Here is a 26,580-nt window from a genome sequence, read left to right as displayed (position 1 = left end):
GGCGCCCAGGCCGCGGAGCGGGGGTGGACTATCTCGTCCGGGTCCAGCATGCCCGACTCATCCCGGGGCATCTCCTTGGCAGAGGGCGCCGGAAGCCAAGATCGGGTTGACTCCCCGTCGTCATCCGAGTCCGGAGAGTCGTAGATTGGGGAGGCGGGGGCCGTAGACACGACCCCCGAAGCACTAGGGTCCACCAAGGGCGCAGGGGGCACCGCTGTCGCCTTAGCCAGGAAGGCGTCTCGAAGACGCTCAAAAGCGCCCCTGTCCACACCTTGGGCCTCCGATGACGGCCCCTCCTTACAAGGCCTCTTCGGGGCGGGTGGCAACCCGCCGGACGTCCCCGGGAGTTCGGGGGACGGAGGCACCTGCGCTGCTGCCAGCTTCGCGCACTCCTCTACGATGCGGGCGGAAAGGCGGTCTTCCATGGGGCCTACCACCTCCGTCACGCAGCGGTAGATGGAATTGTCCACCGCCTGGTAGAACTCGTCGTCCTGCAGATAGGGGCAGGGTTCCTCCTCGTATTCCCCTTCCATCTCGGAACCAAGGGCAAATGCGGGGCACCCAAGAGGGCGGCAACCGAGAAAGATCTCGAATGTGGGCAGGCCAAGCGGCTGCGATCACGTTTTGGGCCAACTGACGTGGCAGGTGGGCTGCACCAACCCCCAAGCGCGCAGACCCTCCTCGCCGGGACCGGGTCGTCGCACCCCTCAAGCGCGCTAGGCCACACTTCGGATAAAAGAGGTGCACAAAGGACACCCGAAGGTGATTCACGCGGTCTGAGCCGCCATACCGACCCCAGCGGGGCGTCAAGAGTAGGAAATTACAGACCCGGGTCACCAGGTGTCAGAGGGGTACGCGAGGGCTGGCACCTGCGCAAGCAGACTCCACGCCGCGGCTCCTGGCACTGCGGAGGCGCGCCGAAGGGTCGGCGAGACGACAGGCCGCCTCCTGGCGGTCTATGTACACACCGCACACAAGTGGGAAATAAAGTCGCGTAGGAACGAAGAACGTTCCCGCAACCGGGGACTCTGTGAGGGAATAAACCATGCAATGAGTCCCCCAACGATCGTACACAATACAATCAATCACATTGAAAAAGGGAAAAATAGGAAAAGCACTTATCTGGCTGCGGGAGCAGCGAAGAAAGAGGAGGAAGATGATGAGAAGTCCGGTTATATAGTGATGATGGACAGAGTAGAAGGACTATGGACTATTGTTATGCAAAGAGACTCTTGGGAGTTGTTGTTGATTTGTTGAACATTACGTCAATGCTTTATGTTTAAAGCATTTTTTGTTCTTATTATATCTTTTCCTAAGCTGCTGTGGAGTCTTTATGTTAATAAAGCGAAGGAAGATATAGCATAATCTGAAGCCTCCGGTCCTGACATAGAATCTGGCGATCTGGCTCCTGAGGTCTTAGTTTGGTTATCTTAACCTACCACCAGACTGTATGAACATTATTAAGGAGGCCAGGAGACCTACTACCAGAGCTTGTTATGCTGCTAAATGGAAGAGATTTGCCATTTATTGCAACAATAACCAAATTGATCCCCTGGATGCTTCCATCCAGAATATAATTTGTTACCATTTACATTTACAAAGGGGTTACTTGGCATATTCAAAATCACAAGGGAGTTACCCTTCAACAGGAAAAGGGATGGGTTACAATGTCAACAAACAGCAGGTTTCCCTTTTCCTCACTTTATCAAGGATCATGATTCTCATGGGTCACTAGATCTTAGTGTGCCCTTCCCACCCAACATGAGTATGGTCAATGCGAGAGTTACCAAATGTACAAAACTATTTTGGGACAATTCTTCAACAAGAGCACATTCTCACACGAGTTTAAAATTTCAATGATTTATTGAAAAAATGGTTGAAATATCAGTATTCTATTTGGGTCATGATGTACATTATTTCCAAATCAGTAATCCCAATTAAAAAAACATTTCCATTAAAATCATAAACACAATTTATTGCAAACAATTCTTTTGGTCACTTTATAGTTAAAAATAAAACACACAAATTGTCGGCACGGCCATACTCATGTTGGGTGGGAAGGGCGCACTAAGATCTAGTGACCCATGAGGATCATTATCCTTGATAAAGTGAGGAAAAGGGAAACCTGCTTTTTGTTGACTTGGCATATTCATCCATACACCTGCACCTTGCAGCAATTGCAGCATATTTACAAAATAGACACCATCTGTCTCTTTTCAGAGTACCTGCAATTAAAGCATTTATGGAAGGATTAAAAAGAATTATCCCACCTAGGATAATTCTTTTTAATCCTTCCATAAATGCCACCTTCTCCAGTATGGAACCTAAACGTTGTTCTTACAAGCCTCATGGGGCCCCCTTTTGAGCCTTTACATAAATGTGAACTGCAATTCCTCACGTGGAAAACAGCTTTCCTTATTGCGATCACCTCTTAAAAGAGTAAGTGAAATATAAGCATTTACTATACTAAAACCATAGTGTAGTTCCTAGTTTCCCACTAGGCCCTGCGCATTGGAATAACATAAACAGTAGTATCGACGTGGAACTGCGGATATTCCAGGCCTCCACTGACTATGCTAAACTTAATTGGGTTTGTTACCAACTAGCTCAGAGGTCACTGGAAACTTTCTTCTCTGCATGGGAAGTGATCAGCTTCCCTGGCACAGACAAGAAGGGATTCAGCTTTCCAACAACCGTGCAACATGACAACTTTGCTCCTCAGATCAAGAGTCAATCTGTAGGGTCGTGTGAAACAATAGACAGGTATTTCACTCAGTCAGATTAGTGCAGTTTACTTTCACGAGATGTAGAGAATAGAGAGACGGGCGTTTGTCAATAAAGGGTTAACATTTATTGAACAGTCTTTCTTCTCGTACAAGAGAAATGTATTGCCACAATTGCAAGACTTGTTATTATATAAAGTACGTACAGTAAGATAAGAATTGCGAAATAATACTGTAAAAGCATTGATATGGTTTCTTAGCCATACAATGGTTTAAAAGTAATAAAACATATATACATTCATATATACATTAGGCTAACATACTCAACTGGTGCTTCTAACTAAGCCTACCCCAGTGTGCCTGACCTAAGCCGAACACGTGGAAGGGGAGTAAGTAGCTTTAAGTTAAGTTGGTTTTGCCAAGGTTTGCTTCAAGAATTCTCATCTAAGGGTTTAGTCAACACCATACCTCTGAATAGAATGATGGAAGTCTGGTTTTTCCTTCAGGGGGCACTCAATATCCCAGTCACCCGCGAGGGTACACCGGAAACGCTGTAGCTGGATTTCTCTGCACGAGAAAGGCAGCGGCTCTCTTCTCAGCGCGTCGGGAGGAGGAGGCGGGGGACAGCGTCCGCGGCAGCTGGAATCTGCTGGGCTCTTCGCAGAGGGACGGCTGTTCAGCTCCTAAGCTTAACACACCATCGTTCACGCTTTAGCACCGATAATGGTATCAGTAGCTTCACCACCAAAGGGACAGCAGCAGCATCAGCGTACTGCGTGCAGCAGCAATGGGACACCAGCAACAGGGTGCACAACAGCAATTGCTTAAGGCAACGTTGGTAGTATTTATACCTGACAGGTGCCTGGTTTGACGCAAGTTTGCTGGACATAAGACGTCAATTAAAGATGTCACTAGGAAGTGATAGCTATCAGCTGCTCATTAGAGTTCCATTACTAATCAAAACACAGCAAGCGGGGATTTCCAGGTTGGCTGAGTTTTTATCTTGTTGAAGAACTCGGAGTGTTAATCTAGGAATATCAGATAGTGACTTCTGCTCTGTCATTGCACTAATTGGTTGCAAAGGAAGTAGCAGAGAACTATGCTGGAATGTGGCTCTGTTCGTGTGAGGCCAGAATGACTTTCTGAATATCGCACTTGAACGGTTATGCCAATATAGGGAATAAATGGATTTATAGCCGAATAGGGGCATAAGGTCACAGTATCGATCAGGAACCTAGATAAACACGCAACAGTAACAAAGTGGTTTTAAGAACTAATCCAAAATTCCTTCCAAAAGTAATAACTCCTTTTCATTTAAATCAATCTGTTTATCCTTCGAGGCCATCGTCACCAGATGACATTAAGGCCTATAACATGGTCATCAAGAACGCTGCAGCGGCCTATGGAGTCAAATTGGAGGAGGAAAAACCTAAGGCATGTTTCCTTTTAGAAAACATGCTCCCCACTCAGTCATTTCCTCCCCTCCCCATGCTTCCGAGTGTCATGGACCAAGGGAGGGAGACGTTCAAAGATCCGGCAACCTGCAGGTCTGTCACACCTAGGACGGAGAAAAAATACAAACACTCCTCTCAGGATCCTCCCTACATCCAGGGATCCGTCATGGCGAACTCCATTATTGCGGCAACATCCAGAAAGAGGGCAAACGTCCCAACATCAGGCCCACCACCAGACAAAGAAAGTAGGAGAATGGACCTAACTGGGAGCAAGATGGAGAGAAATGCAGCAGTACACTGGCGCATGGCGAACTTTAACGCCCTACTGAACAGACACCAGTACCAACCTTGGGACTAGATGGGGCAACTGCTCAAGCACCTCACAGAGGAATACCAGCAAAGGGCATCACACCTGGTGGAAGAGGGGAAAAATATAGCAAATGCTTGCCTGAAAACTGCCTTGGATGGGGCTAACACTTCCAGCAGACTTATGATGATAGGAATCACAGAAAGAAAGAAGGCAGGCCTGGCTTAGGATCTCGGGCTTCACGCCAGAAGTGCAGAACAACATTCTAAGCACTCCCTTCAATGGAGAGACACTGTTCGGGCCCCCGGTGGATGAGAAACTCACCCAGCTCAAGAAAGAAAATGAAACTGCAAGGTCCATGGGGGCCTTACAATTCAGAGGGATGAGCAGGGGTACCCCGACACGGAGACCAAACGGAACGGGAGGAAACCAGCCAGGAACGTCACACCAGACATTCCAGCAGGCACACCAGGGCGGCAACCAATCCCAGCAGGGGCAGCAAAAGCAAACCTGGCAGTACCAGCCTCTGGGCCAGTCCTCTCACTGGAGGACGAATGGATAAGGGCAGACCAGAAGAGGGGGGCCAATAACCCACCTCACGCCAAGCGTGTCCACTCATACGACTCCTCCGAGGGTGGAGCACAATAAGGACAACAAGAGGGAGTTACCCGGACCAAACATCGACAAACATGTAACACCAGTTGGAGGCAGGCTAAGACACTACTTCCAGGAGTGGAAGAAAACTACAGACAAATGGATACTCCACATCAAACATCATACAGTTCGGATACTGCATAGAACTGGAAAAGGAACCACCAAACGGAAAACCGAAAAGGAATGCGCATTCAGGAAAAGAATTGGCGCTACTCCTAGAGGAATCACAAGAATGCCTCCAAAAGGAGGCCATCGTACCAGTTTCTTTCAGAGAAAGGAACAAGGGAGTACTCAAACTATTTCCTAGTGCCAAAAGTGGATGAAACTCTAAGACCCATCCTGGATCTAAGGTGCCTAAACAAATACATAAAGACACAAGTTCAAAATGACATCCCTTCAAGCGGTCATTCCTCAGATAAGGGACGGGGACTTCATGTCCACCATAGACCTCAAGGATGCCTACCTGTACATTCCCATGAACAGGCAGCACAAACATCTAAGATTTACCATCAACAAAGAACACTACCAGTTCACAGCCCTAGCCTTCGGACTAAAGTCCGCACCAAGGGTGTTCACCAAATGTTTCGCAGCCGTGGCAGCATACCTGCGCAGGAAAGGGATTCATGTTTACCCTTACCTCGACGACTGGCCAATAAAAGCAAGTTCACACATGACATGCAAGGAACACGCACGGCGGGTCACAGACAGACAGACCTGGGATTCTCCATACACTGGGGAAAATCCTCAATGGAACCAGAGCAAGTGAAGATCTTCCTGGGGGCACAGTTCAACACCATTCAGAGCACGGTGCTCCCCAGCGACAAGAGAACACTGGCCCTGCTGAAGGAGACATGTCGCTACCAGAAGGTGCGAGCTCTGACAGTGAGGACGGCGAGCAAGATCATGGGGATGATGGCGTCCTGCATACACCTGGTCCCCAATATACGGCTCCACAGGAGACCATTCCAGGAATGGCTGCAACAGCAATGGTCGCAGGCTACAGTAAGTTGAGAAGATCTAGTGGTTGTAACGCACCCAGTGCAGGAGGAGATTACGTGGTGGAACAGGGAGAACATCACAAATGGGAAGCCCTTAACACCACCAACCCCAACGGTGACCATCACCACAGATTCCTCCGAGAAGGGATGGGGAGCACACATGAACAAATTCAAAGTGAGGGGTCTGTGGACCCCAGCAGATGCGGTCAGACACATCAACTACCTGGAACTGAAGATCGTGTTCCTCGCCCTGAAGGCATTCCAGAAGCAACTGTACAACCAAAGAGTGTTGATACAGACAACACAACTATGTTCTACATCAACAAACCGGGAGGAACACAATCAGTCGCACTGTCCAACCTCGCGCAGAAAATATGGAGATGGGCCATCCCACTCAAAATAGACCTGCTAGCCATACACCTACCAGGGAAGGACAATGTGGAAGCAGACTAGCTCAGCAGACCGACTCCAGCATCCCACGAGTGGGAGCTCAATGCACAAGAAACGCAGAGGCTATACAGGAGGTAGGGAACACAGACAATAGACCTATTTGCAACACACCAGAATGCAAAATGCTGACACTTCCAATCCAGGCAACCAAAGGAGCGATCACAGGGGAATGCCCTATGGATAAGCTGGTCGAAGAAATTTGCCTACGCTTTCCCCCAGATACCGCTGATGGAGTACTCCAGTGCCGAACCAGCAACATGACACTGATCCTGGTGGCACCCCAGTGGGCCAGGCAGACCTGGTACTCGCAGATGATGGAAATGGCACAGGGACCACCCCAAAACTGAGAAGTACTACACCCAGAGCCGAAGAACCTCAGCCTAGCGGCATGGCTTCTCAAGACCTAGTTTGCACACCTATGGTTACCTGAGAGCACCCTGCGGGTGCTTCGGGAGGCAAGGAGACCTAGAACACGAAGGTGCTATGTGGCAAAATGGAAGAGGTTCACACAATGGTGCAGTAAGAAGCTTCACAAGAAGATGACCAGGGAATCAACGATGCCAAGTTCTCACGCACCTGCTGAAAGCAAAGCGAAGTTCATCCTCGCTAAGAGTACACCTAGCAGCGATAGTAGCCTACACAAGAGGAGAGCCAGAAAAGAGCTTCTTTACATCATAGATAGTAAAGAGATTTCTGGAAGGGGCAAAAGGGATCACACCACCACAGGAATGCCGCCATCGGCATGGAACCTTAATTTAGTCCTAACAGAACTCATGAAAGGGCCCTTTGAACCCATCCATAAGGCCTCCCTACAAATGCTGACAAGACAGCCTTTCTGGTGGCAATCACCTCGCTGCGCAGGGTAAGCGAACTACAGGCGCTAACACTACAAGAACCCTACATTCAAATACACAATGACAGGGTGGTAATGAGAACTGACCCACACTTTATGCCAAAGGTGGTGTCAAGGTTCCACATTAACCAAACAGTACAAATACAAGCTTCTTTCAGAAACCGTCCACAAGTGCAGAGGGCACTGCACACCCTGGACGCTAGAAGAGCAGTAATGCACTACATAGAAAGAACTAAAGAGCACAGGAAAACAAACTGTCCTTCGCAAGCAGTTTCCTGGGTAGACCAGTAACCAAGGGAACCATCGCACGATTGATCGCACAAACTATACAATTCTGCCACAAACAGGCAGGCCAAAAACTAGCAGAAGGGGCACAAGCCCACTATACCATTAATGAAAGGGGCAACAATAGCCTTCCTGGCTAACACACCCATTCAAGAGCCATGCCTGGTGGCAACATGGGCTTCAGTGCACACGTTCACTAAGCACTACTGTATGGATATACAAATGAACAAGGAAGCACAAGTAGAACAGAAGGTGCTTCAACATACATTAAACAACCAACGTTCATCTTCCACCCAGCCGCCACAAACATAACAAACCGCTACAAAGTCTATGCACAGCATAGTGAATCCAGAAAGATTCACGCTGCAAAACGAATAGTTTCTTACCTGTCAGTGTAGTTTTGCAGCTTGAATATCTTTCTGGGTTCACTAGCGAACCCACCCATCTCCGCCAGAAAGATGAGTCAGGAGAACGAGGTGGTAATACAAGGTCAATATGGAAAGACACCTCAAAAGGACAAAGCGGAAAAATCACTTACTGAAGGAAGAAATGGAAAACATGAATCCGGTCATCCCGGCCTCTAACTCCCAGACCGCATTCCCGACGGCTCTCCCCGATCGGGAATCCAAGAGGTACAAGCAATACGGGAAAAAGGTATTCTCCTCCCTGAGTTTAGGGTTGCAGTCAGTCAACACCGCGTGCCTCTTGGGCTGTTACACCCACTCTCTGTGGGACACGGTCGCGGACGTGCTGCCACAATGTCCGGAGGAGGTCCGGACTAAACTCTTCCAAGCCCTTGCGGAGGGTCGAGATGCGGCACGGTACTCCATCCGGTGTGGGCTGGATACCACGGACTCACTGGGCAGAGCGATGGCAATGACTGTGGCGATTAGTCGCCACGCCTGGTTGAGGTCCGCCAACTTTTCGGCTGATGTCCAAAACACCCCTATGGACATGCTGTTTGATGGCTGTTGCCTCTTTTGCGACAAGGCAGACCATGCGCTTGAGCGCTTTAAGGACTCCAGGGCTACGGCTAAGTCCTTGGGCCTCTCGGCCCCGCGCCAGCAAACTGCTGCCTTTCGCTCCTTTCGTGTTCAAGGAAGGGTCGCCCCCACACGTCCTGCTAGCCACGGGCCGCAGACTACTGTCCAGCGCGGTGGCAGACGAGGAAACCGCCGTGGCGATGGTCGGGGACAACGGCGAGGCCAGTCCACACCTGCCCCTGCAGCATCCGCCTCAAAACCTTCCTAGTCTGAGCTTTCAGGCCCATGTGACGCCAGTGGGGGGCAGGGTTCGCCATCACCACCTTCACTGGTGCACTGTCACATCGGACAGTTGGTTGCTGCAAATCGTCCGAAGGGGCTACTCCCTCCCCTTCGAGGCGACCCCTCCAGCCATTCCACCGCAGTACCACTGCGTGTCGGGGGATCACTTGAAACTTTTACGAGAGGAAGTTACTGCCCTCTTGGCCAAGGGGGCCATTGAGCGTGTTCCTGGGCCAGAAGTAGGGTGTGGTTGTTACTCCCACTACTTTCTGGTCCCCAAGAAGGGCAAAGGGGGCCTACGCCCTATCTTGGACCTGCGGAACGTCACCGGCTTCCTCCGGCAGGAGAAGTTCAAGATGTTGACACTAGCTGAGGTCCTAGCTGCCCTGGACCCAGGAGACTGACTTGCAGGACGCTTATTTTCATATCCCTGTCCTGCCGGCCCACCGGGGTTACCTGCTGATCACGGTAGGCCACGAGCACTTTCAGTTTACCGTGCTCCTCTTCGGCCTTACCAGCGCCCAACGGGTGTTCACGAAAGTAATGGCGGTGGTCGCAGATCATCTGCGCAGGTTAGGGGTTTCAGTCTTCCCCCTACCTCGACGACTGGTTGTTGAAGGCAGGCTCCCCCCAGACAGTAGTCACCCACCTCCAGACTACAGCCGACATCCTGCACCTGCTGGGGTTCTCCATCAATGTGCCGAAGTCACACCTGTGTCCCTCTCAGAAGCTCCTCTTCATCGGAGCGGTTCTGGAATCTGTACAGTTTCGGATTTATCTTCCTGTTCAGTGGGTTCGGGATATTCAGGCTCTGATTCCGATCTTTCAGCCGTTATCTCGAGTATCGGTCAGGTTGACGCTGCGGCTTCTGGGGCTGATGGCCTCCTGCATCCTTCTGGTGCATCACGCCAGGTGGCGAATGCGGGCTCTGCAGTGGGACCTGAAGTTTCAGTGGGCCCAGCATCAGGGCAACTTGTCAGACCATGTCTTGATCTCGGAGGTCACTGCAAAGCAGTGGTGGCTCATGGACTGAGATTGGGTCAGCGGCAGATCCCTCTCCCTACCCCCAACCGGAGCATGTAGTTGTGACGGACGCGTCCCTCCAGGGCTGGGGGGGGCCACATGGGAGAGGCTGAGATCAGAGGCCTCTGGTCTCCGGCGGAGGCCCGGCTCCACATCAACCTTCTGGAGCTGCAGGATATCCGGCTTGCACTGAAGGCATTCCTCCCCTCTGTCCGGGGGAGTGTAGTGCAGGTGTTCACGGACAACACCACCGCCATGTGGTACTGCAATAAACAGGGTGGGGTGGGGTCGTGGACCCTATGCCAGGAGGCTCTGCGCCTCTGGCAGTGGCTGGAACGTCGGGGCGTGACCCTGGTGGTTCAACACCTGGCAGGTTCCCTGAACGCCAGGGCCGACTAACTCTGCCGTCGGTGCATGATGGATCACGAATGGCGTCTTAACTCGGACGTGGCGCAAGGCCTCTTTCAGCAGTGGGGGAGAGCCTTGGTTAGATCTATTCGCCACCGAAGAGAACGCGCAATGTCATCAGATCTGCACGTTGGAATTTCCAAGGCTGCACTCGCTCGGAGACTCTTTTCGTCGCGAGTGGAGCTGCGGTCTGTTGTACGCCTTTCCGCCTATACCACTTCTGCCCAGAGTGCTGAAGATCAGACTCGACCGAGCCCAAGTTATCCTTGTGGCTCCTGACTGGGCACGAAGATACTGGTATCCCAAGCTACTCAGCATGTCTGTCGATCCCCCTATTAGTCTGCCTCTTCAGGAGGACCTTCTGTTGCAGCAGCAGGGGACGGTCCTCCACCCGAACCTGTCCAGTCTCCACCTCCATGCTTGGAGATTGAGCAGCGACAGTTGAGGCCATTTGAGTTGCCTCCTAAAGTTTGTGATGTGATTCTGACAGCCTGGCGTCCCTCCACAAAATCGGTATACGCCTACAGGTGGAACAAATTTGTGGCATAGTGCACAGCAAAGGCTGTGGATCCCCTTTCTGCCCCTCTTTCTGAGGTTCTCCTCTTCCTCCTTTCTCTTGCCCAGCAGGGCTCTGCTCTGGGCACTATCAAGGGTTACCTTTCTGCCCTTTCCGCCTTCTTAAGGCTACCTGATCAGCCTTCTTTGTTCAAGTCCCGGTTGATAATAGGTTCTTAAAGGGCATCACTCATATGTTCCCCACTGTTACTTTCGTGATGCCTCAGTGGGACTTAAACCTTGTACTTACCTTTCTGATGTGCGCTCCCTTCGAGCCACTTGATAACTGTCCTCTCCATCTTTTTACCCTTAAGACTGCTTTCCTGGTTGCCATCACCTCTGCCAGGAAAGTGAGTGAGCTCCGAGCTTTTTCATCCAAGCCTCCCTTCCTTTCGGTCCATCCGGAAAAGGTTGTATTGCAGACAAGACCCTCTTTCCTGCCCAAGGTAGTCACGGCCTTCCACATCGGGCAGCCCATCACCTTGCCCACCTTCTTTCCGCCTCCGCATCCCTCTAAAGAGGAAGAGCGGCTCCGTCTGGACCCAAAACGTGCACTCTTTCTATTTGGATCGCACACGCCAGTTCCGGGTGGATGACCAACTCTTTGTTGGTTACGTGGGCGCCAAAAAGGGACAGGCGTTGCACAAACGGACCAACTCTCGGTGGGTCGTCTTTTGTATCAAGGCATGCTACTCTTTAGCTAAGAAGGAGCCTCCTGTTGAGCTGAGGGCCCATTCCACCCGGTCCACAGCGGCTACTACTGCCCTGGGCCGGGGAGTCCCCTTGCAGGACAGCTGTCAGGCAGCTACGTGGGCCTCGCTGCACACGTTCGCAAGACACTACTGCCTGGACAGCCAAGTCCGGAGGGATGGCTTCTTCGGTAGTTACGTCCTCCAGGACTTTCTGGTGTGATTATTGGTTCGCAGACCCACCACCGGGGTTGGTATTGCGGGGTTATCTATTCTAAGGTAAGGAATCTAATACTAACGGTTTCTTTCTGTTGCACAAGTTACTTACTTTCGGTAACTATATATCTGTAAGAAACAGTAGTTAGTATTAGATTCCTTACCGCCCCACCCATCCTCCCTGTTCTGCGAACTGATATCTAGGGTTACGGTCATCCCCTTTCAGTGCCCTAGTTTCATGGCACCAGTGTTGGGTTTTATCATGGCTCTGCGTTTCTGGCGTGGAAAACCTGTGTATAAGAACTGACGTCAGCACGCAAGGGCGGCGTCTAAGTACTCCGGCGACGTCATCCCGGTGCCGACGACTGACGCGGAGCCGCAGACGCCTACCGACGCGCATGGGTACTGCTACGCAAAAGTTTCCGGATCAGTCTGACGCCTGGGGATATTCTAAGGTAAGGATTCTAATACCAACTACTGTATCTTGCAGAAGATTCCTCTGTGCCTGCATCCTCCTCAGTGCTGTAAATCATAAGATCCTAGTGCAATTCTGCGGTTTCATTTAAATGCTTATGTCCTTTCTACTGTCTTCAGTGTGGACGTTCCAACAAATTAACTTCCGAGGTTGAGGGAGCTGCCCTCTCGCAAGCAAATATTAGGTGACACTTTGAAAGCCCCATTCTCTGTCCCTGTAGTCTGGCTGATACCAGAGCCGGTGGAAGGAAATATACCCCTCGAACCATTTTTTAGACCCCAGCTAGGAGGAGAGTACTTTTCACCCTGGCTAAATCTCTGGGTGGCACAGGCTTTGCAACGTAAGAAGGGGTTTCCCAGCTTTTATTTTGAGTGAGGGGACACTGTTTACAGTAAGGCAAATGAACTGTTGAAAAAATGCTTCAGCTTGTTCCGGAAACTTCTACCTCATTGGTTAAAGTGCCCGTGAGTCTTCCCCATCCACTAGCTGGTGCCAGACATAAATGTGGCAAAACGCACCACTACAGAACCCTTTCTGGTCATGCAGAAGATCAGAAGAGAACTTAACCTGATTTCTGACTGAAGAGGAGCCATGCAGGACTGGATCTGTTCCCTCTTGTACCCAGGACAAAAATGTGGACTCCAGCAGTCAGTTGGCTGACCTATGTGGCTTCAGGGACACAAGCTGCAAAAGGCCTTTTCCTGGAAATGATCAGCTGATCAATGGCAAATAGACCTAGACTAAACTTTTCTGTGAGCCTCTCCCTGGTGCCCTGAGAGTATAAGTGCCCTTTCCTGAAGTCCTGGGGCCTAGTAAATTTAAAAAGACTTAAGTAGGAATTGGAACATTTTCAAAAAAAGGCTCCAATAGGACTAACCCTCATTTGACCTTTGGTTCCACAGCAGTGGCTCTTGCAAGGAGGGTTTTTCTTAAGTGACGATTGCTTTGTTTTTGAACTAAAACATTTTCAATTGTATTTTTTGACTTTCACCTGAACCAATTCACTTGTCAGACCAGGGCCTAATCAGTCACCCCGAAATCGTGAATAGGTCCGGTCTACGGCTTCCATAGACTCATTGGTGCATTGTTTTTGTTGCGATTTTCACTTAAATCTTTAATTTATATTGCCTGTTCCTCTTTTTGGATTTTTTGTTCTGACCATCATTTACTCATAAATTATTTCTTTTTTTAAATTGGTTCTGGAATTTTTTTCCTTCTGCCGTGTGCACTGCTTAAATTATATACTTGCTTAGATTAAAGCTGGCTGCTTTGTCACATTTCCAGGGATTGAGGAAAGACTTGTATAGTGACATTCAGCAAGTGGTGGCCTTGTCCTTTGAGGTGGACACTTTTCCACACCAAATAATCCACTTCCCTAAACCTCTTAAAGCCGAAGCACATTACGAACTATTAATGGAACATGGGTCCTTTTGCTTGGTGTGATCTTTAGAATGTGTAAATTCTCCAAGGCAAGGTTTCCCATCTCTGCTAATCTCTGCTTACATTTAAGCACACTAATTCCTACAATATCTTCAGCGTTTACGACTCATTAAGACAACACTTCATGATTTTACTTTTACTTGCACATCCTTCTGCACCAATGTTTATGGCAGTTTTTTGGCCCTGTCAAAAGATTTTCCCTTTATGTCCTCTGTCGGGCTCTCGTAAAATATCTAACCCTGAATGCTTGCCAGTCTGATTAGAGCTTCTCTCGAGTCTGTTCATTTGACTGGTTATCTTAACAATTTGCGAGAGGAAAGGCTGCTGCCGCACTGTTTATGGAACTATTCCACTGGCATAAAGCAATATACATCTTCCACAAATGCTGCAACGTGAATGCTGGTTCACAAATAGGCCTTGCTACTTGGATATTCGCATGCAGCTTTTCTGGTGGTCCCTCATCTGTCCTCAGTGATTCACATTCTCTAAAAGCATATAACTGAAGATCACTTGAGTGAGAAGCTCTCGACTGCATCTAAAGATATTCCAGAGATAGAGCCCTGTTATGTAAAAGCTCCCATTAATCTGTCCTCTATACATAAAACTGTATTAAGGACATCCGTACACTGAAGGTGGAAACCTGGCCCCAGTAGAAAGTCCAGCCTGAACTGTTCACCAGTTTGCCTACAGATGTTAACACTAGTGACCCAGACCGGTTTTAGCCTATTTAGGCCTAATCAGCGAGGCATAGCTTGATTACAATGACGCAGCACATGACCCATGTCCCCGTGAGTATGCAGAGACATGGATCCCATATTCACGGTGCCAAAAGAATCTAACTATACCTCACTGACGAAGCTTAATTAGTCCGAGACTGGTCTTGAATTGCTTCTGTTGCCATCTGGAGGTGCCATGACCAGACCGTTTGGACTGTAGTGTTCTACTGGGGTTGCTTTGCATGTAGCAAGTCAGTCTAGGGTGTCATAGCAGGCAAAAAATGCGAAATGCTGCTTCAAGTAAATACCAGATTAAGCATTTAACCATTCCCGCGTACTTTACTTTAAAGAGATGTTGCTGATGAAAGTTAATACCTGTAAATGCTCTAGCTTTTTCTACAGGTTCACAGCTGTAGTGAACGCAAACTCCTAAACTTTTTATTACAATTTATAAACCTTCTTACCATCTTTTTTGCAAAATGTGCCCTGGGATGTTTCCTTTTGGACTACCGAAGATTTTCTTTCAGAAGATGCCATGAAAATTAATATTTTAGGCTGAATACCCTCGACGAATAAGAGTGAATGTTTTCATTACATCTATTTTTCATAGTGTTAATTCTTGCTCCTGTTAGGTCACTGAACCAACCTGAGTGCTCTATTTCCACCATCTTGATTTTTTTTTCTCCATTATAGGTCGTTTTGGTCACCTTGGGCTTGCCATCAACTTGATCACATATGATGATCGATTCAACCTGAAAAGTATTGAAGAGCAACTGGGAACAGAAATCAAGCCCATCCCTGGCAGCATAGACAAGAGCCTGTATGTGGCTGAATATCATAGTGAACCTGTGGATGAGGAGAAACCATAGCCACCAGGTGAGATTGTTTGCTTGAGCTAGAATAGGGGTTATAGTGGGTGTAGTGCTTATGTCTGACCGGAGGGTCTGCAGTTTTCTAAACCCATCTCCTCTAAAGACTGACCAATGTATTGTCCTATTAAAAATGTTTTGGACAGGTGTGACCATGGAAGTAAAGACCCTACTTGAATAGGTTTTACTTCTGCTTCTAGCTGCTGACCCTTCAGTGGTGAACCAAAACGTTCTACTGCTACAGCATTGGTCTAAAACACCAGCCTTTGACACTTGTATAGGCCTTGACCCAGCCCTACCCATTGTGACAAATAATTGTGCACGTTGTCTTTCAGTTGGGCTGTAACGGTTGGTTTTAATTGGGCTGTAACATGTCCCAAGATTCACTAAATGTAGTAGTTTCGATAAAGGTAAAAGTTTCATGTTACTGTGTTTTTCACTACTTCTATCAGTTTAAAAAAAATGGCAAGCTAATATTGGACGTTGACACTGGATTCTTGTTCTATAAATGGAGTTGAATTTTTGTGTCCTTTTATCTGATTTGGGTGATTTACCGACACCTTTTTATCTTGCAGGCAGATTCGATACCACCGAAGCTGAAGTCTTTTGCTCACTGTCCGACTCCTTGTTTCTTTGAATGCAGTTTTCTCTCTGCGGGGTTTAGTCTCCTTTTCGGTTTCGAACTTTGAAGACGTTTTTTTTTTTTTAATCTGGGACATGAATCTGAAGTCCTGGATTTTTCACAGAAGGATTATCTTTGCTTTGTCCCAACTCTCGTTTGCACTGTGTGCTGACTGAACATTAGTTGCACTAACTGCTTTTTTATGGAAACCTATTTGCCGGAAGGAAGAGGGGGAAATAATTCCTGGACAAAAGACTATCAGCACAGCTTTTCATCGCGAAAGCAGCATCTGTGTTCGCAAGCAGCAAACTTGGTGTGCATCAACCTCTCCTCTGGTTCATTTTATTTTTAAATAAAGCTTTAGAGCTTGTTACTTCGTGCAAAGTGCCTTATGCCATGATATCATGCAAGATCACCCTACGGATGTACCCCCCTTGAGATTCAGCAACTTGTCTTGCACGTTTCAGGTAGATTCATCTCTGCCTCCCCTGAAATGCTCCAAGACCAGGGTTAGTCTGACACATCTGTCCAACAGGAGTTTTTAATTTTGTTCCTGCCCATGTTCCCGGTTTGAGGAGGAGTTGATGTTATGCTGCGTGTTGCACGTGCTGTGTAAATAAATTCATGTACTTATTACCAGAAATCCACTTCAGCACATCTCAGCTCATTAAAACAGTACTCCAGATCTGAAAGGACATCATAACTTTCAATTTTGTTTTTTGTTTTTGAGAAGGAGCTGTTAGGACCCTTATGCGGAACACTAAAGACTGACTTGCGTCCGCCTTGGATTATCAGCTCAAGCACTTGCATTAGTCTTCAAATGCAGCCATGGCACGTTTTTTCCCTCTTCTGGCAAGTTCCCACCAGGAGAAAACAAACGTCAATGTGTATACTTGTAAACTTTGTAAATATTTGGCTATATTTTCTTGCCCCAGCCCCCATTTTGAGTTTTTCCTAGATTTGTATACGTTGGGGGTGGAGAATTATGAACGGATTGTCAGCAGCCCCAAATGAGAGGGGCTCAGTTTTTTGCAACACTAGACGCACAAATGCTCTCCAACCTTGGAAAACATGGTTTAAAGCTGTGACTTGATTTTTAAAGTTATTGCCAGGGGTGGGCTGGTAGTGAGACTGCCAAAGAAATGTTTGGGGGCATACTGGTAAATGGTGAAAGCAGTTCCTACGTAGAAGCCCAAATCCACCTTTAAAGTCTGTGCTGGGTTTATTCTTAAAATGCAATTTTGTGGAGAAAGCCAGACTGCAGAAAGATGGGTAACTTTGCAACAAGGTTGTGGCATCTACATTGAAACAAGTGGGGCGAACACATTTGCTGCAGTTGCATCCGACTCCTTTTGTTGCAGTGGCGAGGCATGCCTGCCCAATTCTAGCTTATTCATGAAGCATATTTAAACCAAAGTTTTGCTCGATTAAACTTAACTGCAACCATTATACGCTCGTCAAACTTTAAAATGTTGATTGAAGCAGGGATTTACTTAGTGGGTGTGCCTCTTAACCCTGCCAGCACCAGCGCTAGGGGTTCCACAAAAGTTTCATTATTCTTTGAGCTGCGTTGTTGCTTTGCCTCCCATACTAAATAGCTTTTTGTGCGTTTGTGTTGCATTACACTGTATCCCTCCCAACATGCTCGAAGTTTGGCCTGATGTACAGGCAACAAGAGTGAGACAAAAATTCTATTGGTGTTCCCCCATTTTCCCTGGTCAACTGCTGTCTCTCCAGAGGCACCTCGATAAAGCAGTCTGCAAATACTGGTGCACAGTATGCACTTACCCTAATAAGGCATGCTTATTTAGGTTCTCCCTTTGTTCTTTTTTTGTTTATGCCTTTTACATTTTAAGAGGCGCGAAAAAATGCAGACCTCAAAAAAAATTGCAAAATAATGGGTGCCTCTTGACAAGACATTTCAGCGTGCAAAGAATGTGTTCTGAAACGCTGCTCAAGTAAAAATGTAAGCTGTACACAAGCATTAGTAGGGCTGCAGGATTCAAATATGGCAGGTACTAAATGATCTTTTGTTGTGTGGCCGAAGGGTGGGTGGGGTATTTTCAGCAGTGAATTATTTGACCAAAATTAGAATATTCTAGTGCTGCGGCCGATTTATTTAAATTGTGGTGTTCAAAGAGGAATGATCATAGTTAAAAAGTTGTTGTACCTTTTGTGACTGTGCGCATGGTCTGTTTGGGGAAGGCATTGGAGACTGCCAACAGGCATTGTGTGCAGTTTGTTGGAACTGAAGCTTATCTGATGCCATTCTCCGATGCTCTTCAAGCACAGAACTGACCAGAAATCTAAACTATATTGAAGTATTACTTTAGCTAGGCCTCCGATTGTTATTAACCCAGTCCACCATTGAAATGGTTTAATATTCTGAGGGCAGGAATCTCTGGGGCCGAGGCCTGTCTTAATTTTTCTAGCTGCAAACAAAAAGATGCTCTAAACTGACTTGGATTACCCTGGTCTATTTTATTTTTTATTCCCGTTCAGCCATATTTACTCTTTATTTCATGTTCTCCAGTTTCAACCCTTTAAAACGCTAGTTTACGGGACCCAGTGGCCAGTGCAGTTGGTTTAACCTTGGTCTTTCACTGGTACATGAAGGTGCCGGCCAAAAATGTGAATTATCGTCAAACACATTGCATCTGTGATTTTCACAATGGGTTCTTTGATTCCAAACTGTTGGCTGTCTACAACCAACAGTTGAAATGGCTGTTCTAAACCTCTCAAAATTTGGAATCTAATTCCACTTATTAGGCGAATGCCCTGGCAGGGTGGTGGGTGGTTGGGTATTATATTTTATAATGTTAGAATGAGATGGGAGCATCTTTGCTTTGCAGCTACTTTTTTTTGTTTTTTGCTGTTATCTATGCTTTGTAGAACTGACCAGCTGTGGTTTTTAACATCAGTCTACTAGCATATGGATAGTTTGTGTTGAATCATCTCATTCTGCCTTTTTATTTGGTGGGAGGGGCTCGCACAAAGGAATAAATAACTGTTCAAGTAATAGGCTAAATTTAATGAGTGGCTTTTTCCTGCACCAGCCTAAACTCTGCTTTGGTCAACACTAACATACACAAATTTTATTCTTGACCATTTTTGAAGACCAAGACTAGTAATGCCACCAAATTTCAAACCTGTTTAAATTCCTAGACTTTTCCTCGGAAGTTGCATATTTTTAAACAGGATTGACTAGTTTCCTATCCTGTTTTGTGGCCTTTCTGTATTTTGATGGGCACTTGCACAGCTGACCGTAGTCAACATTTGTCCCACTAGAAAGCATACTTTCAAAGTTAGTGCCACGGAAGCCAAAGATTGTGGTGCCGCTTAAATAGTTAACATTCAATTTCTGAAATCCAGATTACCATAAATCTCAGTTGCTTGGATAGCTAATACATCTTTGTGCGGGCAAAGGTTTAAGGGTAGGGTGGGGTGGTGGGGATTGAACTGAGATACAGACACTGTATTTTAACCAGCTGTGTGGGGTAGGGTTGGGATTGGGGGGTGGTGTGGGAAGGAAATTACTCAAAAGTAGCATTACCCCAGATTGGGACAAGCCCTGTTCCATTTTTTTAATTGTTTGGCTAATTGGCACTTTAAAGAAAAAAGTTTAACCCTAATAATAGTAAAATGAAACTGATAGTCTGACATTTGGGAATTACCTGTGCCGCCAGTGTCATTAAAGAGTGCAGGTATGACACCAAGTCTGAAACAAAGGGTCGTGGGGTGGGTAGGGTGGGGATCAAGGGAGAGGGTGAAACTGGCAACAAAGAATTGGCCTTCTGCTAATTAACAATTGGCTACTTAGTCCAGTGTGGTGGAGTTTTCTTTTGGGGTTTTGTCCATCTTGTGTGCTTCTGAAAGCAGGTAGCCACGTGAAGAATGAGTTGCAGAAATGAATGATAAAAACTTGAATTTATTTGATTGTTTGCTCAATAAAAACCCACTGGACAGTCTTGCATGTTTCTACTGTGTATTTTTACCAAGGTGCTTTCTTTCCTTTACCCTCTTTACATATACAGCTTGAAAAAAGCAATTAAATGTGGTGTCAGACTCTGCCGAACTTACCTTCACACTGTTAAAATGAGTTTGCCATAATGGTTACTCTAGTCTTTCATTTTCTTTAGTGATGTGGGTGATGATCAATTAAGACTGTACCTTGCAAATGACTTAGTCTTAACTTGAAGCCTGAATTGCTGGCGCTATGCATCGCAAAGCTCTGTTCCAGCTGCCCTTCTGTCTTCTCACTTTAGTTCTCCGCATGTGGTGAACTTTCAGTTGTAGCTTAGATGAAGGTTTGAGGATGGCTCGTTTGAGTGAAAGGATTAAAGGGAAAAGTATGCGCAAGTGGTTCACCGTGAGCCACATTTCAACCCACATATTCTCCAGTCTGGGCAAAGAAGGAACTAAAAGTCATGACTTTAGATAGACATGGAGATGGTTGGCTTTTAGTTATGTCTAATTTCAAATGTTCTTTGGTGTGGCCTAACCAAGCAGTAAATCAGCCTCTTTAATAAACTGCTCTGTAATGTGGAAAAAATGAAGACTGCATCATTGCAGAAAATAGTCATGCTTTTGAAACTATGAAGCTCAGAGCATGGGCATGAATTCCTACTGAGGGATAATTGTAGACTTATCTTCTACAGTTCTCTGAAGATGGCCTCATGCGGTGACTTGTTTTAACAATGCAGCCTGCAATGAAGTATATACTTGACTGAGAAAGAAAACCTCCTAATTTTGGGGATGATGCATGTTTATTTTAACTGTTCCTTGTAAGGATTCCAGAAGTTTAACTATCCCGGAAAAGACTGGGTTCGAGGCATGTGGGCTGCTGAATTCATATCTGTGCATAGATCGCCGCCTAGTGTTGGGTCCGGATGATTGCACATTGTTGTCCTGGAAGAGTCTTCGAAGTATCACGAGATAGGTGGCTCCTCCCCTGGACTACAGTGCGCATGGGCATCGCCTCCATCCCCAGATTGTTTTTTTCCGCCATTGGGTTCGGATGTGTTTCGGTTCCCTCTGTCGGAATCGATAGTTGTTTAACTTTTCTAACTTGAGACCAAAAGGTCTTTAGGCTTGGCGTCGGTATTGTTCTTTCGTTCGGGTTTGTCTGTTCTTCAGCTCCGAACTCTTGCTGCCCTTCAGCGTGCTGTCGGCGCGGACGGGCCTACACGACGCTCCAGACATGGAACGAACTCCGTTTAAGAGGTGCCCGGTGTGCACCTCAAAGTATTCACACCTCGACGTGCACCCGGTGTGCAACAAATGTTTGTCGCCGGACCATGATGAGGCCAGGTGTATGGCCTGCTCAAAGTTCCGGTGTAAGAAGACTCTCAAGCTTCGTCGGGCCGCTAGACTCCAGGCCCAGTTGTTGGCGCCCCCGCCAGACAACATCTTCGAAGAAGACGTTGGAGACGACAATGTCTTTCAAGTTTCGGACTCTAGCCCGGCGTCGGAGGAAGAAAACTACGACGCGGGAGACGAGGAGTTTGATGAAATCGTCGGTGAGGTAGGGGACGACGATGGGGCCATTGCCACCGTGGAGGATAGCTCAGAGGAGGAGCATCCTCAAACTGACTCGGGGGTCAACCCCCACTATACGGCCCAGGTCGAGGGATTGCCTTCGGGCCTTACCCAAGACCTCATTAATCGTCCCACGGCCTCGCCTCCGGGCCCGGCCACGGACATTTCTGATGCGCCACTCCCGTTAAAGAAAACGAAAGTGAAGCCATCGGGGTCCACACCAACGGTTTCGAAACCGAAAGTGAAAGTCGCACTGGTGGGACAGAAGGCTCCAGAGGCCTCAACGTCTAAGAAATTCAAAATGGCCGACATCAAGAGCCACGCCAAGATGGCCGACCCGAAGACCCCAGTGTCGAAGCCGAAGGCGAAGACGACCGACGCGGCCGCACCGAAGGTGGTCGAGGACCCGAAGAAAGCTCCGAAGAAGCGTCAGGACGACTCCAAAGCTCTGGCTGCGCCGACTCCGGCCGTCAAGGCCAAGGATGGTGATGTGTCGGCTCCGAAGACCGTGCCTTTCGCCGACCCGACTCCGGACTCGGGGAAATCGCTCGAGCCGGTCCAGCCCTCCCCGGCCTTAACAAAAAAGGTCGTCGAGTCCCTGCAGCGGATTCGGAAGGACGCTGTGGCTCCCGAACCGAAGGATGTGGTGCCGAAGCCTACACCAAAGCCGGCAAAGGCGCAGACGCCTATCCGCTACACGCTGCCGCCGAAGACGACGCCGAAGGCTTTCGCTACGAGGCATGGGGCCGGGGTGCCTTTGAAGGTGGTGTCAACGCCCAAGGCGTCATCGGTAGTGCCGAAGCCTCGGCTCCAGCCACTCGCAGATGAGGAGCGTCGAGAGGTTATCATCGACGCCAACACCGGGAAGCTCTCTCTCCTTAAAAGGAAGATCACCTCGGAGCCGGTGTTGGAACATTTTCGTATTCCGTTCAAGAACAATAAAGACTCTGCGGGTACTTCTGCCCCTATAGAGCCTGCATCTCCACATAATTTGGACCTTTCACCGACACATTCTAAAGCTGGGGAAGGTGACGGAGATGAGGAGGAAGAGTACAATTATCCAGCATACTCTGATCCAGAGGAGGTACATGAACCTTGGTCTGCCGGAGGCGACCCTGAGGACCCTCAGTCGGGTCATGAGCCGCAGCTTTTTGCAGCGAAGACTTCTCCAACAGAGGACTCTGCAGCCTTCAACGCTCTGATTGAGAGAGCTGCAGCTAATCATGTCGACCTACATGCAGATCCTGTGGATGTCGATTTTCTGTTTGACACTTTCTCAGTGGCTGAAAAGTCAGTCAAGACATTGCCTATGCTCAAGGGAGTGCTGAAGCACGCGCCAGAGGTTTTCAGGGAGCCCACTCGGGCGCGAGTCATCAATCCTCGTATTGACAAAAAATACAAGGCAGCGCCCTCGGATCCAACGTACATCAAGGGACACTTGCCACTGGATTCTTTGGTTGTATCCAACGCACGTAAGCGGGCGAATTCGCAGACCACGGCTGACGCTCCTCCCCCAGACAGAGTCAAAAATATTTGAAGCCTCAGGGAAACTAATTGCTGCGCAGGCAGCTAATATTTGGCGCATTTCGAACACGCAGGCCCTACTTGCACGCTACGATAGGGCGCATTACGACACCCTAGAAACACTTCTGCAGCACTTGCCTGATCAGTACAAGGAGGCAGGTGAAATGTTGATTCAGGAGGGGAAGCTGATCACCAACGCTTCCATCAAATGTGCGCTGGACGTGGCTGATACCGCCTCCAGGGCGATAAACACTAGCGTGTTGCTGCGGAGACATGCATGGCTTAGAATATCAGGCTTCAAACCAGATATACAGACAACCATCTTGAACCAAACAGTTAATCCAGACCACCTGTTTGGCCCCGAGGTGGATGCGACCCTTGAAAAAATGAAGAAAGACACGGACACTGCTAAGTCTATGGGGGCCCTCCAGTCTCAGCAGTTTCGGGGTGGTTCCTTTCGCCGCTCCAATAACAGAGGCACCTCAAGGGGTCAGGCATCACAATCCACGCAGTACTATAAGAGCAACACCCAAACCTCATACACCAACAAAGGTAGAGGTGGTTACAGGGGCAACAACGTTAAGGGCAGGGGAACACAGCTCCAGGTCCTCCTCCACCAACAAACAGTGACGCCTTGTCACTGCCCCCCGACCACACAACACCGGTCGGGGGGAGACTCCAGCAGTTCCTGCCTGCGTGGAAATCCATCACCACGGACAGGTGGGTCAAATCTCTTATCCAGTACGGTTACTGTCTGGAACTTACTTCCACTCCACCAAACATACCTCCAAGAAACCGTCCTATGTCCGGCGAGCACTTGCACTTGTTGCAGCAGGAAGTTCAAGTCATGCTGCAAAAAGGGGCAATAGAGCTCGTTCCACTGCAAGAAAGGGGAACAGGAGTTTACTCTCTGTACTTTCTCATCCCCAGAAAGGACGGATCCCTCAGGCCCATCGTGGACCTCAGGCCCCTCAACTGGTACATTCTATCGGAGCACTTCCATATGCTCACGTTGCAGCAGGTCCTCCCTCTGCTTTAACAGGGGGACTTCCTGGCTACGCTGGATCTCAAGGATGCATACTTTCATATCCCCCTGCATCCTTCCCACAGGAAGTATCTCAGATTCACGATTCAAGACCAGCACTACCAGTTCAGGGTTCTGCCTTTCGAGGTCACCACAGCGCCAAGAGTCTTTACAAAGTGCCTGGCGACTGTGGCGGCGCATCTACGACGCCAGAACGTCCACGTCTATCCCTATCTGGACGACTGGCTCATTCAGGCAAAATCAGAACAGCAGTGCGCCGACCACGTGTCCCGCACCATTCATGTCCTGCATGATCTGGGATTCTCGCTGAACTATCCAAAATCCCATCTCCAACCCGCCCATATACGGCAGTATTTGGGCGCGACAATAGACACTCTGGCAGCCACTGCGCAGCCAAATTCAGTGAGAATCGCCAGTATCCAAGCGCTGATCCAACGATTCAGACCTCAGCTCTCGCTTCCAGCGAAGGTGTTCATGCAGTTGATAGGCATGATGGCCTCCTGCATCTTCATCTTCATCGTCCCGCACGCGAGACTACATATGCGTCCGCTTCAGGAGTGCCTAGCACGTCAGTGGACTCAGGCTCATGGGCAACTGACAGACCTATTGTTGGTGAGCGGTCGGGCATACAACTCTCTGCATTGGTGGAATCCACAAAACCTTTGCAAGGGCCGACCGTTCCAGGAGCCTGTGCCACAGATTATCCTGACAACGGACGCTTCTCTCCAGGGATGGGGATCGCATGTACTCCACTACACAGTGCAGGGACTATGGACACTACAGCAAAGGAAGATGCACATCAACGTTTTGGAACTGATGGCAATCTTCATGGCCGTGAAGGCATTCAAAGTACATCTGTGCAACCAGGTCGTGTTGATCCAGACGGACAACATGACGGCCATGTACTACATTCAAAAGCAGGGAGGCACACACTCTCCGCAGCTGTCTCATCTGGCTCAGAGCATGTGGAAGTGGGCCATTCAGAGGAACATCTTCCTCATGGCGGAGCATCTCCCGGGCAAGGACAACCAGATGGCGGACCTGCTCAGCAGGCACAGCCACCAAATGCACGAGTGGGGGATACATCCATCAGTACTCCAACCGTACTTCCAAAGGTGGGGTCATCCAGAGATAGACCTGTTCGCCACAAAGGAGAACGCAAAATGCCAAAGCTTCGCCGCCAGGTTCCCACACCCGCAATCGCAGGGCAATGCGATGTGGATGAACTGGTCAGGCAGATTTGCGTATGCTTTTCCCCCGGCACCTCTGATACCGCTGGTGGCACGCAAACTCAGGCAGCACTCGATGACTCTCATCCTGGTTGCTCCAACGTGGGCTCGCCAACCATGGTACACCACGTTTCTGGAACTCTCCGTGGTACCGCATCAAAGGCTTCATCTCACACCCAGCCTTCTGACGCAGAGCCATGGTGACATTCAGCACCCAGATCCGCAACAGCTCAACCTGGCGATCTGGCTCCTGAAGTCCTAGAGTTTGGCTACCTCAATCATCCCCCCGATTGTATGGACATCATTCGGGAGGCAAGGAAGCCCACTACTAGAGCATGTTATGCGGCTAAATGGAAGCGGTTTGTTGTTTACTGTGTAAACCGCGACATTGACCCGCTGGATGCTTCCATTTAGAACATTATTTGTTACCTGTTCCACCTGTACCAATGCAATTTGGCGTATTCTTCCATCCGCATTCACTTGTCTGCAATGGCAGCATACCTCCAGAATAGGCAACACCTATCACTTTTTAAGGTCCCTGCTATCAAGGCTTTTCTGGAAGGACTCAAAAGGGTCATTCCACCACGGACACCACCAGCTCCGGAATGGAACCTCAATGTGGTTCTTACGAGGCTGATGGGTCCTCCCTTTGAGCCACTGCACTCTTGTGAGCTTCAGTTTCTGACTTGGAAGGTGGCTTTCTTAGTAGCAATTACATCGCTACGGAGGGTTAGTGAGTTGCAGGCGCTCACCATCCAAGAACCTTTCTTCCAAGTACACGCTAACAGGGTGGTGCTCCGCACTAACCCTAAATTCTTACCCAAGGTTGTATCTCAATTCCACATGAACCAGACAATTGAGTTGCCAGAGTTTTTTCAAAACCCAGAGTCTCTGGCGGAGCGGATGCTCCACACCCTTGACGTTAAAAGAGCCTTAATGTACTACATTGACAGGACAAAGGATTTTCGTAAGACCAAGCAACTTTTCGTTGCATTTGCCTCACACCACAAGGGAAACGCTATCTCAAAGCTGGTATCGCTAGGTGGATCGTGAAATGCATTCAAATCTGTTACGCTAAGGCTAAACGCACTCTCAATTCCACCAAGTGCCCACTCCACCAGAAAGTTGGGGGCCTCTATGGCTTTCCTAGGTAACATTCCCTTAGAAGATATTTGTAGAGCAGCCACATGGTCTACCACACATACTTTTACTTAACATTACTGTGTAGACGTGCACTCCAAA

General features: G+C 48.5%; 1 protein-coding gene across 2 annotated transcripts in view; it reads left to right on the top strand.

Annotated features, from left to right (window-relative positions):
• DDX6 (DEAD-box helicase 6) overlaps nt 1-19,970 on the top strand; it is a 214,129-nt gene extending 194,159 nt beyond the window's left edge. For both annotated transcript variants that reach the window (XM_086956738.1, XM_086956739.1), the window contains exons 13-14: nt 15,205-15,387; nt 15,956-19,970. In XM_086956738.1, the coding sequence (XP_086812864.1) occupies nt 15,205-15,380 (176 nt within the window). In that variant the 3' untranslated portion in view covers nt 15,381-15,387; nt 15,956-19,970. The remainder of the gene's footprint in view (nt 1-15,204; nt 15,388-15,955) is intronic.
• Nucleotides 19,971-26,580: the final 6,610 nt, after the last annotated feature.

The sequence above is a fragment of the Lissotriton vulgaris genome, chromosome 2_1 (genome assembly GCF_964263255.1).
Source record: "Lissotriton vulgaris chromosome 2_1, aLisVul1.2, whole genome shotgun sequence".
NCBI lineage: Eukaryota > Metazoa > Chordata > Amphibia > Caudata > Salamandridae > Lissotriton > Lissotriton vulgaris.
This window is presented reverse-complemented; position numbering and strand designations above follow the sequence as displayed.